Source organism: Camelus ferus, chromosome 7, assembly GCF_009834535.1.
Source record: "Camelus ferus isolate YT-003-E chromosome 7, BCGSAC_Cfer_1.0, whole genome shotgun sequence".
Classification (NCBI taxonomy): domain Eukaryota; kingdom Metazoa; phylum Chordata; class Mammalia; order Artiodactyla; family Camelidae; genus Camelus; species Camelus ferus.
The window spans coordinates 76,338,440-76,355,166 of NC_045702.1; the positions used below are offsets into that span (position 1 = coordinate 76,338,440).

The window sequence follows — 16,727 nt, forward strand, 5'->3', positions numbered from 1 at the left end:
CAGCAGCGACGCAGACGCTCGGCTCCGCCCCCTCCGCTCGGCGCGGTTACGCGACGCTCCTCCCACTGGCTTAGACCCAGGCTCCTCACCGTGAAGGGGGCGGTCTGGAAAGTGTGGCGTGGGACGTACGCGGAGGCCTGGGGAGACCCATGCCGAGCCCCTCCTGGGCGGATGGCTCTGTCCCCCATCCCGGCTGAGGGCTAGGCCTGATGGTCTTTTCCTGTTTCTGTCTCTAGCACCTAGCTCAGTACTTATTGATCCAGTCAGTAAGGCCTCGTGTGATAGTAATATGTGAGGATGGACTAATAACAGATGGAGCTTGTCTGACGCCGGGGGTGTCCAGCCGGGAGTCCTAAGCAGCATCTTTGGGGTGAGCAGCCTGCAGCACAGCGCTGGCAATGAGGCAGGAAGGCAGCCCATTTTCTCTACCGGATCGTGGGTCATGAAGTGCCTGGATCCTGCTTAGGGAGGCCGTGTGAAGCTGGTCTTACGCGACAGAGACCATATGACAGTTTTGAGGGAGAATCACTGGGTAAGGTGGGATGCAGGTGGCTAGAAGGGCCTCTACTTACTCAGCCATCAAAATAGCTGGGAAACTAAACTCTAGGCTGGGACTCCTGTCCTTGAGGGCCAGGCTCTGAGGTCTGTGCCCTATCCTTCACCAGACAGCCACTTCAAGAAGAGAAAAGACAATGGCCAATAAACATATGAATATATTCTCAGCCTCTTCAGCAATCCTGTAAACAAAACTACAAAGAATGCCATTTTACATCTATCCTAGTAAAAATTAGGAAGTTGGACAATATCAACTGCTGGCAAAGATATAGCGCAACAGAGCAGTCAGTGATGATGGGCGCGTTCCAAAGTGGAACATGCACCTTGAAAAATGATTTGGAATTATCTTGATAACACCGATTTTTACCCTAAGACCCAGAAATTCCACGCCTAGAGCAACTCTTGTATACCTGTACCAGGAGATATGTACAAGGATGTTCACAGGAGCCCTGTTCATGATGGAAAACACAACAGCCTAAAGGTCACCAAGGGTAGAATGGATTTAAAAAAAAAACAAAAAACTGTGATACATTCACAAGGGACAACTATAAAGCACTGCAATAATGGATTGCAGCTACTTGCAACAATTAAGTGAATCTCAAAAACAAGATTGTCTTGAGAATATATACTGTATGAATCAATTTTATATAAAGTTTAAAAACATACAGAAGTAAGCAATGTATTGTTTACAGATTCAAACACAGGTAGGAAATCTATTAAGAAGTGCAAAGGTGTGATACACACAATATTCAGTGTAGTGTTTGCCTTGGAGGTGAGAGGAAGGGGAATGGGGTTGTGGAGGAATATCCTGAGCACTCCAGGGCTAAGAGTAATGTCATTTTTCTTTCCCTGTGCCATGGGTACCCAGGTGCTCATTGGATTATGATTCTATATAACTTATATGTACTTAATACATTTTCAAATCTACTCAACATTTAATAACAAAAATTTTTAAGCAATTGAAAAATAGAGGGTGGGAAGAGAAGCCAGAAAGTCAGTGCCAGGAGACGGAACTAAGTCTGAAACAGAAGAAGGTGCTGGAGACATTCTGGGGACCAAATCTTCAGAGGTCAAGCCTACCTTGAGAATTCTTTGCTCCGAGTATCTGGAAAACGTAGAGAAGGAGACTTTGTGGCTAGTGGCTTGGCACAACCTTGAGGCAAGAGGAGAGGCAATGCTCTTTGTCTGGAAAGTCTGGGGAGGGCAGAAACCTGTTCTCTGAAATGACAAAAACTGTGTCCCACTCTGCACCACAGCCTAGGTTTGTAAGGAGAACACTTCAGGAAGATGTAGGAGAGTGCTCTGCAGACCTTCTAGCAGCAGAAACCTTTAGGAAATCATACATGGAATCCCTGCACATAGAACAGAGAAAAGAGTGCTATGCTATGCGGGATTCACATACAATCACAGGGTCTCGTTATCTAAGCTGCTGCTTTGGTTGCACTTTTCTCACAGAGGCATGGCTGCCAGCATGAGTGACCCTAGAGACAGAATTCGCTGGAGCCGGGTATCCGTGACAGAACTAAGCTGATAAAGCAGGTGCCTCACTTCCAGAGCCTGTGGACCTGAGGATCTGCTCAGACCCCTGGTTCCTGATGGGTTCTGGGGAGAGTTTGGAAACTGCTAATGTGGGCTGTTACTCGTCCAGTGTGTTTTGATTCATCTTTTGGGAACCTGCTTTATGTTCCCTGATGGAGGGGACAGTGAAGCACAAACAGCAGAACCTAAACTGTGCCCCCCAACACACCATGACCGCCTGGATCCTTGACTCTTCAGGGTGGACCAGCGAAGTGTGATCACTTAGGCAAGTGATTCTGGCTCAGCACAGCAGAGGCCAGACAATGGCAGGGGGACTAAAATGGAGAGGGACCCCTGCAGAGGGGACAAAGGCTATGGGAAGCAGAAGAGGAAGTCCTGAGTCACAGCAAAGAGAGGGGCTGGTCATGGTGTCCTTTGACTGGCCTAAGGCCGGCGTGGCCTGGGAAAGCAAAGTCGAAAATGTAGGGAACAGCCCTCCACGGAGAGAGAGAGGACTGTCCTGGACAGTTGGTGCCCTGGACACAGGGTTTCTGCTCCATGCTCAGTCTCCTTGAGAACGTCATTCACTTATTCTCCAGGAGTTAGTTCCTGAATAAATAGCTCTGCCCTTTGAACTTCAAATGACCTAGAACTTCAAGCGACTCTTGACCTCCTGATATCTTCCCAAGTTGCTGATTGTCTTCTGTTCTAATAAGCCTGGTGCCTTTGCCTGCTCGGGGCTCCCTCCTATAACACACCTCAGGCAGCTCCGGTCCAAATCTCCAAGTTCCCTGGAAGTCATGCTGAAGAGAAGTGTCCAGATGCCACCTAGTGGAATCAGCTGTTCTCTGTCGATGCCATTGCCTAAGAAGCCCATTTGCGCTTTATTAATCATCATCATCCTCATACTTTGCCTTCTTCGACTCTTTGTCCTCCATCTCCTTATTGTTACTAATCCTTTCAGTTGTTTAGGGCAGTAACTCCAGGTGGCAGGTGTCAACGCGCCAGTTTCCAAGCAGGATTGCACATTTGAACTACCTTTCAAAGTGCTGAGGGTCCTTTAAATTACTGAGGCTTGAGTCCCCTTCCGAAATTGAATGTCTTTGGATGGGGCCTGAATATCGGTAGTTTTGTTGTGGTTGATATGAATAGCTTTATTGAAGTATAATTAACATTTAATAAACTGCATATTTAAGGCATACTCCTGGATAAGTTTTGATGTATGTTAAAATCCATGAAATCATCACTGTCATAAAGATAAGGAACATAGCTATCACCTCCAGAAGTTTCCCTGTGTCCCTTTCTAGTTCTTTCCTCTCACCCCTCCATAACCCTGCTTCCCACTCCCACCCCCTCACCAGGCAAGTACTGACCTGCTGTCTTGTCCTGGTTTGCCCAGGGCTATGGGGAGCCCACTGCCGTGAAGCTTTCAACCATAAAACTGGGAACGTCCCAGGTCAACTTAGGTCACTCCACCTGTGGGCCACTAGAATAAAGAGCTGGGGCTTTGGCGTTAGCTAGACTTGTCAATCTGCCTGTTAACTTGGAGTTACAGCTCAGAGTTAGTGTGTGTGTTTGGGGCTGGGTATATAAAAGGGAAAGTGGGGGGCATGAGTGGCTGGGATAGAGTGGGGCTAATTGCCTCTCTCCAGTTTCTGTTTCAACCAAGGACAAGTTAGAGATGCCTCAATGAGGAGTTTTGGTTGCTGTTAAAGAAAAGGGGGAAAATATCTGAAGCCCACTTTTCCCAAGAAAGCTTGTGCTGAGGGAATGTCCAGCAGCAGCCTCTGTAGCCAGACCTGCCTCATTTTAAAACCCAGTTTTACCACAGGCCATTAATAACTATGTGGTCTCGGGCAAAACACCTAAATTATCTGCCTCAGTTTCCTCAAGGACATAATGGGGACATCCCATGGGGTGTCTTGAGAACTGAATGACTTAATATACATAAAGCTCTTTTTAAAAATGGTGCCAGGCATGTACTAAGAGCAACATAAGTGTTCACTATTATTATTTTAAATGCCTTGTTAAAATATGAAGGGGAAAGTGTGACTAAATATAGACCCTACAACATATGTCCATAGGCTGCCCTACTCGGTTTCCTATTGAATGATTTTTTTGGTTAACCTTTCAGATTTTGTGTTGCAACTTAAAAAAACTATAGGTTCTTGGTTCTGTGTGTCAATGTGAGAATAACTGAAGGTATATATACTAGAACTTAACGTTCTTGTGCAAATCACAAGGGAGACATAGTTTGGAACCTGATAATTTCATTTTCACCACACTGTTTTATTGGTGAACTGTATTTTTAGAATTAAAAAAGAACAAAAACAGAACACGGTCTAGTAGTGACGTGGTATTAGCCTTCGTGTTAGGTGGGACTAACACAGGCACAGTTTTAGCTTTGCAACTGTGATTTAACAGGTACACAGGGTTCTGTGGAACTCAGGTCTCAAAAGAACTCTGTAAATTCTGTGAAATGGTAACACTCAATTATCTGAGATAGTGCCCCCTCTACTCAGAAGCCTTTTACCGTTCTACAATGAGCTTAAAAAAAAAGCAAAAATACTAAAAACACCTATAAACACTAATTTAAATCCATTTTACAAAACATGAAAATGTAGGAACTATCAACAGGGTGGCCACAGTACAAAGGACAGCAGGGGAAGACTGGGATAACGGATCTGGTGCTTTGGTACCCCTTCTACAGTACTTCATTAAAATAAAAAAAAAATCTGAAATAGTTAGGACCCACAAGAAGTTGCAAAATAGTACAAAGAGTTCAAGCATATTCTCCTGCAGCTCCTCCCGACGCTAATGTCTTACATAACTTAGAGCATCGTCTTTCTTAAACTAGGACATCAACATGGGTGCAATGCTATTACCTCATTTGGATTTCACCAGTTTTTTTTTTTTTACATAAACTCTTCTTTTTTTTTCTGTTCTGCTTCATTTTTGAGGCTACTTCTATATTTCCAAATATCATATTACACACTAAGCCTAAATTGAGCACCCATCACACCGATGAGGTCTGTGTTAAGCTTTAATTAGGTCCACGAAATGGAAGCCCAGAACAAAACTTATGAACAGCAACATTCTTTGAGCTTCTAAATAATTTGTGTGAAGGGTGACCTCAGACGATCTCCTATATACACAGTTTGCATGGGGGGTCAAGGACCCTTTCCCAAGAGGTTCCCCATTTACTAGCTGTGTGATCTTGACCAAATGACTTGACCTGTCTCAACTTTAGTTTTCTCATCTGCAAAATTCAATGCAGGTGATAATCTTACTACCTCATAAAATTATTGCAAAGATTAAATTAGAAAGTATGTCAAACACATAATCAGTGATGTTATTAGTTCACTCCTCCTCCTCTTCCTCCCACTACACCATTACCACCAGTACCCCCAGTACCACTAGTACCACTAGTACCACCACCAGGGGAATCCCTGTCCTTTTAGCCATTTTCTTTATGTCAGAGCAGTGCAGGTATGGCTTAGAGCTGGGAATCTGCTGGGGTGCAGGCCAGACGTCTTTACTCTCCTGGAAGTTGGCAGATGGCGGGGTGGCAGGGAGTGGCCTCTCACAGCTGGGATGGTGGCCAGGTGGCATATCATCCTGTCTTCCCTGGCTGAAACTAGGGATACATTTCCCAAAATAAATACCACTGCACTGATCAGGCTTCAGGTGCACTGCGGGTGCTGTGGGCTTTTGTGGGTTGTCCTGCAGTCTAATCACCTTTGATATTACATTTAAATGGAAGAATATATTAGGTTCCAAATGAAATATTTGGAGCACAGCCCACAGCGTGAGGACTGCTTATACAAGAAAGATAGATAATTGCTTAGATATTATTTTTGAAACTAAGACATCCACTTTGCCCCAGTGCCCTTTTCAAGCAGAAATAAGTTTTAAACAAAATTAAAAAGTGGCAAGAAATAAAAAACTGTTGATTTGAATGTTGGTTATTTCTAAGTAATAGCAAAATTCTCCTTGTTGGACTTACTAATGGATTAGATTATTTCCTGTAGTTTAACGTGAATTGATACAGTATCACTGGTCATAAGAACATCTTTTGCATTGGCCAAAATCATGGTGCGCTGGAGCTGGCTTGCTCAGACCCATGAGAGTTAATGTGCCCTTCTCGTCCCCTCTGCATTCAGAGGGGCGATGCTGGTAGCCTGAAATCAGTCATGGTGGCTGTATTAAAATCAAGGAATTCAGCAAATGCTTCCCCTGTCACCTGTAAAGCTGGATGTTGGACATTTACTAGCACACCATTCCACTTTTTAACTCAACAAACATTTATTGCATGCCAACTGTATGCCTGCTACTGTTTTAGGGGCCAAAAAACCTTGAATAAGACAGTCCTTTAAAGGAATCTTACAGATAAATGTGAAGTCCAAAGAAACATGAAATATACATTTTTTTTTTTAATGAGAAGGCATCAGGATGTCAATGTAACCCATGTGGTAATCCACTTCAAACTTTACCAGCATAAAGTCTCCATTGGGAAAGTCCCCCTCTGAAGGAGGATTGCTTTTAAAGCCATCCCAGGCAATCCATTTTTAGCCATCTCCAGGACAGTGTATTCCACAACTATTCATAGTAATCAACTATATATGATCACTTTCACCGCTTTTCTCTGGTCCTGTATCCAGTGTTTTTAAGCTGGTGAGCCTAGAGCCAAACATGTACTCTGGAAACACAAAAGTGGGATCATCTAATGGCTCCCATATATTTCATCATCATGTAGGCATCCTGATAACATGCTTACCTAAACTTTAAAAATATCAAAGCAAAACACACATGTATTTTTGTAGCCAACTAAATTCTACAGTTTATGATGAAAAGAGAGAATCTCGTCCCACCCTCTATCCCATCCCAGTGTAACTTTCCCTGCTGAACCTGGTATCCTTGAATCCTGAATCTCAGCTTCTCTCTCATTCAATTATTCCAGAAAATAGTCCTTTAGCTCCCTGCCGGAGTTGGTGGGAGGGTGTGCAGAGGGAGAGTAACCCCTTGGCTGCATTGGGATGTGTGGGGGGCCCTGAGGGGTCAGATTTCAAACCCCTCCTCACCCCACTGCTGCACCCCTTCCTCTGTGGTACCTACTGCCTCTGGGGGATCCGGGGAGAAAATGGCGTTATTAGTATTCTCCTCAGACTACTTGGTAACTTTCTTTTTGCTGCTAAGACAATTGCTCCAAGTTTGCCATTTACCTTTTGTGTCTGTGGGTAAATTTTAAATTTAAAGTGCACAGTAAAATAAATGAATCTTAAGTACACAACCTGATAAATATTTCACCAACGATTACATTCATTTAACAAGCTCCCAGGTCAAGATACAGAACATTTCTAGCACCCAAAACCTCCCTTGGCCACCAAGGGTAATATCTATTCTATAAACCGTCTGTTTGTATTCATGGCTTTAATTCACCAAGGTTACCCTGAATGCCAATTAATTAATTAAAGTGTTGAACAATGCTGGGCTCTGCGTGGACCTGGCGGGAACATCCTCCAAATGCTGGAAGGTGAGTGCTGGAGGAGACACCCTCTCTGGTGTGTCCTCCAGCAGCCAGTCAGGTCCAGAGCTGTGCATCTAGTCTGCATCCAGACCTTCTCTGTTTATGGAGCTGGACACAACCAAAAGACTTGTACACATTGCAACATAACAAAAACATGCATCTAATTCTTTCTGAAAGAAAAGCCCCAGAATCATGTTTTTCCTCCCCCTTCTCTTCATTTCTCTGTGGTTCTGCCTTTGCTCTATTCCAATAATGTGTGGGGATTGTTACCCTCTCCCGGCCAAACCCCCGACACTGCATCTGGATTATTCAGGAACGTGGGGGAGATTTGGGGCAAGGGCAGAGGAGGGGGTTGATGATCATACTGGCAGGGAAATCAGGGAGGGAAGTGAAGTGAATGGAAAGAAAATTAAAACCCTAATAAGGACAGCACAAGCTCTGATTTTCACAGCAGCTGAGGAAGGAAACACTTTTGTGATGCTGCTGCTTTGATTAAAAATTTACCGAAACACTTAAAGGGGAAAGAAGCAACCCAGAAAAGGTCCAGAATGTTTTAAAATTGAGAGAACCTTTCCAGTGTTAATGACCTCAGATCAGATTCATGATTTCAATTGTCACAATAAATGCAGTGCCCCTGAGCTGTTGGCTTCCAGCGTGATTCTGCAATGAATCAGACTTGCATGGGACTGATTGGGTTTTTGAGGCGTTTGGCTTTTTTAAACTTTCCTCATTGACTTTCCTAGTTGAATGGCTTATGAAGATGTAGTGAATAGGAAATAAACTTATTAAATACATTCCTGGGAACTTTGCTTAGGAACATCGATACATTAAACCTGATGTTCTGGAATTGCCTGAACCAGATCAGAAAGCAAGAAATAATCCGTTAGGCAAGTGGATACTGCCTAATGGGAAAAACTGAAAAGGAGAAAAATATTGAAGTATTGAAAAATAAATTCCAGAGAACTGAGTAAACTACCTAGGAGACACAGAGAATTGTGAAATATCTTTATGGAAATATCCACAGTGGCTTATGAAGAAAAGTCTGTAGGTGGAGTATGTTTGTACACGAGGCAGGGAGATACCACGGAAGGAGCACCAGACTGAAAGAAGAGGCTTGCCCATCAGCCAGCTGTGTGGTCTTGGAACCTCATTTGACCTGCCTGTGTCTCAGTGTCCTCACCTGCAGAAGACGGTCTTCAGGATTACTTCCAGTTTTCATACTGATTCTCCAAACCTAGGACTAGTTTTGAAGGAGTCCTAGGTTTGGAAAACACAGGCTGTATAGGCTCCTTTCAAAATGGAGTTAGAAGTCACCAGGACAGATCGCCGGTGACAGAGCTCAGAACCAAGGGATAAATGACGTCCTTGGTGCTAGGAGCATCACACTGACATCTTTGTGACTGTAGATATCCAATTGTACAAACACTTATTTGCAACATGCTTACTCTGTGCCAAGCTTCAAATCTGCTTCCTCTGTTTTTTGCACAACAGTAAAAATATTCCCACTTAGGGCTGAGGCCAAACGACAAGAAATTTGCCTTAGTTTGCTTGAGAGCCTCAGCTCCAAGTGGCCTGTCTCTGCCCTTGGTGTGCTCAAACCACTCGCCAAGATGGTCCTCCCCATGCCACCACCTTGCTTTGGTCATGAATCTCAAATGTGCTCTCAACACTGTGAGGCAATCCAGTTTCATTAGTAACCATTGAATTCTTTCCTCTTCTCAGATGTCCTCTGAGCTCTCAGGCACACCCAGCTTGCTCCATGGTCACTGAAAAAATGGAGCCCTTCAGGTGGGAACTCCCTCATCTTCCCAGCAACAAGTCTACAAGCTGACTTTGTCCCCATTTCCCTAGAGAAAGTGACTGACTAGTAAGAAATTAATTAAACAAGGAGGCCATTAGACGGAGAGGCTCTCATGCCTTAGAGGCCTATGTAAGCAAACCAAAATCTAAGCCTGTAAATGTCCAAAGATTACAAAACGAAGATGCTAGGGACAACCAATCCCAAATGACCAACTAGGCTTTAAGCTATAGTCAATCAATGATTTCCTCACTTTGCTTCGGCCTTTTCTCTATAAAAGTCTCTCCCCAATGTTCACAGCAGCACTACTTACAATAGCCAAGACATAGAAACAACCCAAATGTCCATCAGTGGATGACTGGATAAAGATGATGTGGTTTATGTATACAATGGAGTACTACTCAACCATAAAAAAGAATAAAATAATGTCATTTGCAGCAACATCGATGGACCTGGAGATTGTCATTCTAAGTGAAGTAAGTCAGAAAGAGAAAAATACCGTATGATATTGCTTGTATGTGGAGTCTTTAAAAAAAAAAAGGACACAAATGAGCTACTTATTATTTATAACTTAGATGACTGATTTCTTGAATATGTGTAAGCACATTTGACTGTCCTCATGATTGGATTACCGCATTCTGTTGATTCTTTAAAAAAAAGTCTCTCCCCAGCTCCTGTTGGTGGAGCTGCTAACCACTTCCAGTTTGGCTCTGCCTGATTCGAATCCATTTTTGCACAAACTCTTAACATTCTTAACATGCTCCAGTTAATCTTCCCCCACTACTAAGGCCAATACCTTCATGTGCATTCAGGTTCACCTCTCTCTCGCCTTCTCAAAAGCTTCCTGTTTTAAAGACGTCGCCCCTTACTCCTGCTTCTTCAACCTCTTCCTCTCCTGTTGTCCCCGCCCCATCAGCATATGAATCATAACCTGGACACTTCTCCCATGAAAAACAAAATTAGCAAAAAGAAACAAAATCCAAACGCTCCCTTGTGCCTTCTTACCTTCTTCAGACTGGCCTACACAACTAAATTTCCTTCAGTCCCTTGCTACTTCATCACAACTGCTTTGCAAAGGTCACTCTGCATCCACTCTTAACCCCAAGAACCTGTTGAGTATGAACTTATTTGGAAAAAGATGTAACTGTTAAGCATCACGTGAGATCATCCAGCATTTAGAGTGAGACTTAAGTCCAACGATAGGTGTCCTTAGAAGAGAAAGATCATGGGAGACTTGAGATCCAGGAGAAACCCAGGTGAGAAGACCACGTGAAGGAGGAGGCAGAGGTGGGAGTGATGAATCTATAGGCCAAGGAGTGCCAAAGACTGTGAGCAGTCACCGGAAACTGGAAGAGGCAAGGAAGGATTCTCTTCTAGAGCCTTCCAGGGAGTGCAGCCCTGCTTGATTTTAAACTTCTGAGAGAATAAATTTATGTTGTTTAAAGCGATCAAGTTGTGATCACATGTTATGGCAGCCCTAAGGAACCAAGAGCCACCAATGACCTCCGCATTGCAAAACCCCAGACATGGGACCATCTCTGTCTTGTGTTTTGCAGACTATTTAACTCAGTCGACCATTCCTTTCTTGAAGCACCTTATGGTCCTGGCTTCCAGGGAACCACTGTCTGTTGGGTTCTCTCTTCTCTTTGTGAATGCTTCCTCGGAAGGTTCTTGGCAAGCTTTCTGCTTCTACCTAACCTCTAAATGTCTGCTCTTCTTCCCCTACATTCTCGCAAGTAATCACACCCAGACCTGTGGTTCTAAATGTCATCTATTTACTAAAGATTCCCAAGTGATGCCTCCAACTTGGACCCGCTGACAGCTTCAGTCATGTGTAGTCCATGCCTTCCTGACAGAGCAGCTTAGGGGTGTCACGCTCATCTCACACATGAGCAAACATACATGTGCAAAACAGAACTTCTGATCATCATGAAACATTCCTTTTACCTGCCTCCCTCCCCCAAACCCTGTTCTTCCTCTGGTTTTCCACATCTGAAGCATCTCTACCCACCCAACACAACTGCTCCACTAGAAATCTGTGAGTCCTTCTTTCCCTTGCTCTCACATCCTATTCCTAAGCAAATCTTGTCAATTTAATCTGTAAAAAGTATCTTGAATCTACTCACTTCTCTTTATACCTACCGTCACCATCCTGGGACGACACTAACATCATGTCTCCCCGGATCTCCTGTGAAAGCTCCCAAAGGATTCTCTGCACAGCAACTAGGGTGATCTTTTCACAGATCATGTCAGGCCCTTGCGTAAAGCCCTTCAAACGATTCCCACTGAACTGAGCATGAAATCCAATCTATGAAGCCTTTTGTGACCTTGCTGTGCCGTCTGTCCATCTCTCTCCCCCTGCTCCGTCCACAGTGGCTCTTCCTTTGGCTCCAAGAACTCACCCAACTTTTTCCACTGTGGACCGTCTATGCCTGGGACTATACGCCCTGCACTTTCTGCCTTCAGAGGGAACTCCCTAATAGCAACACCCTCCCACCCACTTTACATCAGTTTCTCCTGTTATTTTTCTCTCATAGAACTCAGTTTTTTCTACCATCGAATTGGCCACAATCTGTAATTACACGTTTGATAGTGTTTATTTACTTTCCCCGCCACCAGGGTGCTTCCAGAAAGCAGCTGAGACTGTGTCTGTTTCTCATCATGGAGCAGAGTGCCTAGCTCAGGGCAGCCACGGACAGGAGGCTCCGTAAGTATCTGTTGAACAAACTCACTCTCCTCTTTCCTACACCTTAAATGTGAGTTCTAGCAGGAAGGCTGATCTGGTGAGAGAACACTTACACCTAAAAGAATTTTTTAAAAACCCCCAAACCAAAAATCTACATTTCATGAAAACCCAAAGACTTTGTTTTACAAACATATAAATTATTTTATTTACAAAGCCATGTTACCAAAAAAAAAAAAAAAAAAAAAAAGCAAAAAAAAAAAATACAATCAATCACTGGAGAATGTCTCCAGGCCTGGTGCTAAACCACGGCAGTATCAATAGATACATGTTTGTTCTTTCCTTTTTAAAACTGTAAGCCATAGAATTTACTATTTACACCTACTTTAGACATGTATTCTGCTTACAATATCACAGGCATGGAATGAATTCTATCTGATAGTGCTAATACAGAAAGGTGCGGGACAAAGAAGGAAAATATTTAGTGTTACAAAATATGAATCGTAGAAAAGAAACCCACTCCACAAGTGTGGCATTTGTTTCGAATGTTTGGACATGCTTTCTTCAAAATTCTTCTGGAAAAGGTTCTAAAATCGGTAGTAGGAAAGGACAAATGAGCAGGTGCAAATTTCTCGTCTGTGCAACAACAGTTATTTAATATACCCCATGACTGACCAGCTACGTAAAACCCACAGAGTTTTGTTAAAGTGCCATGGGCCGACAGCATAACAAAATATAGGGTGTAAATAGAAAATTTCTTTTTTTTCCTTTTTTAAAACAAGAGTTCACTGAGAATCAGCAGTAATAGAATATGCTGTATAAACTATTCTCTACAAAGGTTGATCAGCATTATTTACAATTGGTACATTGATACAAAAGAAGGCATACAAGTTATCCAGGTCGCTTTTTTTTTTCTTTTTTTTTTTTTTTATGGCTGACAGGTCTATGCATTGTGTGATGCTTAACAACCAGAGCTTTCGAGCCTCTGTGGCTGACAACAAGTCACTAGATCTTCAGGCAGACGGGGGTGTGTGCAGTCAAGGGGCCGGGAGAGAGGGCTGAGTGGGGTGTGCAGAACACATGTACCCAAAGGATATCCCCCTAATGATGCTTTATAGCCGGGTCCAGTTGAACTCCATTCAAACAAACCGAAAGAAAACCTTTTATTTGCATTCCATGTTTCAAGCTGTGAGTTTTGAATACATCATTATAAAGTAAACCTGTAGTTGATTGTGAAGGAAGAAACACCGTGGGTTTTCCCTTTTTGCTCAGTTTTCCAGAAATGTCCTCACCTTGGTCAGAGCCAGTCTTTCACCAAGTAAGCAGCATTCGGTGGGGAGCCTCTTTATTCCAGCTTGCAATTCAAGATGTAGAGAGCTAAAATGTTTAAAATCCACTGAATTGCTCCTTTAGTCCCTGTCGAGACATTATTTCTCAGAAGCAGCCACTTAATCTCTCAACCTTTGTTTTCCCTCTTTGAGTTAAGAGTTTATAAATCAGAGGGTTATTCTGTTGCTGAGATTTTGTTTGTTTTTACTCCTGCAAGTATTACAACTCAAAATAAGTTATTAAAAAAAAAAAGACTTCTAAAACCGAACGAGACAAAAATTGTGCAAAAATAACAAAGATATGTACATACTTTTCAGTCTGGAGAAATGTACAATAAAAACATAATTCAAAGAACATTTTAAAAATATAAACATTGCTTCAACTTTCCTAAGTTTCATATTGTTTCTGAAACTATTCTGGTCAGTTAGCTCTGTAATATAGTAAAACATAAATTATTACAAAATTAACACTATAAAAATTTACTTTAAGAATATCTTCTAAACTTTTTTCAAAGGGTCTAACCTTGTTTATAATTTCTTAAACATTTATAAGTCTTAAAATCTGCCTTAACCTTTTTTTTAAAAGAAAAAAGTAACAATCTTCCCTTCAATTTGCAGTCTCTTTTTCCCAAGATGGAAATAAACCAGCATATAAGTGCACTTTTAACACTGTAGAAATAAAAATGAAATCATCTGAACTAATGTCCTAGTACCTAATATCAACTCCTGATTTTTAAAAAATCATTTTATATTAAAAATTTTAGTAATCCTATTAAGAAACACTGTCAGTGCAACTCCATTGATGCAAATCACTCCATTTGCCTCCCGTCTTCGCAAAATCCAATCACGTGGTGAAACTGAACAGTAGTCTGATCTTTGGGTTTGGGTTTTGGGGTAGGGGTGGGGAATGGGAAAGAAAACGAAAACTTCAGGGTGGAGATGAGGGTTTATGTCCAGCTGCAAAATAGGTATTCATTTCTGACTTAGGGCTGAAGCAAAACCTCCTCAGATTCTCTGCCATTATATCGTATGCAAAGTTACACGATTCACAGCACAGAATACCTATTATATATGGTGAATTCATCTCCTGATTATGATTCCCAACTAGAGCTCAGGATATTGCAGTTCTTTCAAAACCCCAGTATGACAATTTTACAGCTGCAGGCCTCCAGCTTCTCCCTCCCAGCTCTTCTCCATGAACAGTGGCCTGACCACTCCTTCCTGGGGTGGCGGTGTCTGCGTGGGAGCTCCTCATAACCTGCCTGGAGCTGACCCATGGGTGTGCAGAGTCCACGGGGCCCTGTAGCCCAGGCCACGGAGATGGGTGGGCAACGCTAGTATTCCTTCTCATCGGGGGTTTGGCAGTTTGGCAATTAACCCTCCAGGGCAGCTTTCCCGCAGGCCCTGCCTTCAGCCCCGCTTTTCCTCATCTTGCCTAGCCCTGGAGGGCAGCTTGGGAACTTCCACAGCTGTGGGCACCGTACCTCCTCCTGAGTGGCTTTCTGGGGCCTCCTGCCCTTTTCCCTGGGACTCCTCCCCCTGGGACTCACCCAGGTTTCGGCCCTCGAACCCGGTGCCCTGGAAGGGATTTTGCAGCGTGAATTCCAAGCTCAGATGATCACAGTGGCCCAGTTCCCATCATCTTTTGAGGATATTTTCTCCCACCCCCACGCCCTTCTTCCCGCCACGTCCTAGGCCCGTTCCCGCCCCTCCCCTAACCCGAGATGCACAGCTGGACTGCGGTCCTGCATGAGCCCCATCATTAAATGGCCGCTGTTCTCAACTCTGCCCACAGCATCTGGCTCCCACTGTGCTGAAGTGCCCTAGGAACCTGAGGAAGGCACTCAGCCCACTCTCCAGCTCTCCCCAAACACGGGCTGCTTCCCAGCAAAGACCCTTCTCCCCCAGCATGCCGTCCAGAGGGGAGCTTGGGAGAGCCCGCTCCTCTGATGGCCTGTGGGGACCCAGAGAGTGGCAGGTAGGAGGTGATGGAAGGGATGGGTGGGAGAGAACGAGGAAAGCAGCACCGCCAGTGCTCAAGTTCAAGAGTTTCAGAGGACGCCAACCAGGAACTGACATTCTGCAGTGTCTGCTCTCGGGGCGGGAGCAAGATGATGCAGTAGCAGCATCAGAAGCTAGAGGAATGACCCCAAACTCCGAGGAAGGTATACACGTGGCAAATGAAAGAACGGAAACAAAACACTGGTACTGTTTTCTGTAAATCTCAAATTTGAGTTCTTTTGCCTTTTTTCTTTTTCCTCAAAACTAAAAATTGGTCAATTAAAAAAAGAAGAAAGGCCAGAGCCACAGGCAGGGCACAGGAAATAGACTCTCTCCCACTGCCCACGCCCCTCCCTCCTCCGGCCTCAGCCTCCAGGGGTGGGGTCCGGGGGCCAGGCATTGGTTTGGAAGTGGCTTCATAGTCTTGTTATGGAAGAGTCCTTATCCTGCCAGTTCTGTTTGTGGTCTTCTAGGAAAGAAAAGAAAAGAAAAGCTTGTTTCAAAAACATACATTTGGGATTGCCCATGAGAATTAAAGAGGGAACCCTCAGTTTCCTCCTCTATAATAAAAAGGCTGCCACCCCAGCTCCTGCAAGTTGGCAAAAGACAGCTGGGATGAGCAAGTGGGGTGACGGTTGTAAATGGAAAGGAGCCACAGAGATCCTAGCTGTAGAGGAAAAATTGCAGGGACAAATCCCGTAGATTCACAGGGCTCCTCTCCAGGGGAGAGAACCGGGATAATTCATGTCTTCATTTTTTTCCTCTCTTAGTTCACCTTTTCCTACCTAACCTGCAAACGGCACGGAGAATAAGGAAGAAGTACAGTGCTGGGTGAAGCACAGAGGCTTTGGAGATAGAGGTTTGGCTCCAAGTTCCTCCATCTTCATCTATAAAAGGAGGATAATCATTTTGTCCCCACCCACCCACCAGATTGTTAAGAGGTTTAAATGTGTGTAACGCATGTGAGGGACGGAGCACAAGCCTGCGGAGAAAGGGCTCAAGGACTGGCAGGTGTCGGTATTATTATTACATTCGCTCAGGCTGACCGCCAGCGATATAGGTACCCAGCAGGCGTTCCCAGAGTCGGCGATCGCACAGGTAAGTGCCTGGTAAGGGTCAAGGTGCCGTTTCCCAGAGCGCCCGGCAGCCCTGCAGGAGGCCTGCCTTCAACAGGTAGACTGACGGAGCCCCACGTCCATCCCTAGCACAGAGGATGGGCTGCAGGTGCTCAGGCCCAAACCAGCCACAAGGACTCAAATGAAGACACACTCCCTGACAAGCTGTCTCCTATAACCTTCACCCCAACTCCACCCAAAA

General features: G+C 44.1%; 1 protein-coding gene across 13 annotated transcripts in view; it reads right to left on the bottom strand.

Annotated features, from left to right (window-relative positions):
• Positions 1–12,996: 12,996 nt before the first annotated feature.
• Positions 12,997–16,727, bottom strand: part of ATXN7L1 (ataxin 7 like 1) — a 218,317-nt gene continuing 214,586 nt past the window's right edge. For 11 of the 13 annotated variants that reach the window (XM_032484200.1, XM_032484201.1, XM_014556123.2 and 8 more), the window contains one exon: positions 12,997–15,879. In XM_032484200.1, the coding sequence (XP_032340091.1) occupies positions 15,838–15,879 (42 nt within the window). In that variant the 3' untranslated portion in view covers positions 12,997–15,837. The remainder of the gene's footprint in view (positions 15,880–16,727) is intronic. The other 2 variants (XM_006181018.3, XM_032484197.1) reach the window with 1 other exon arrangement.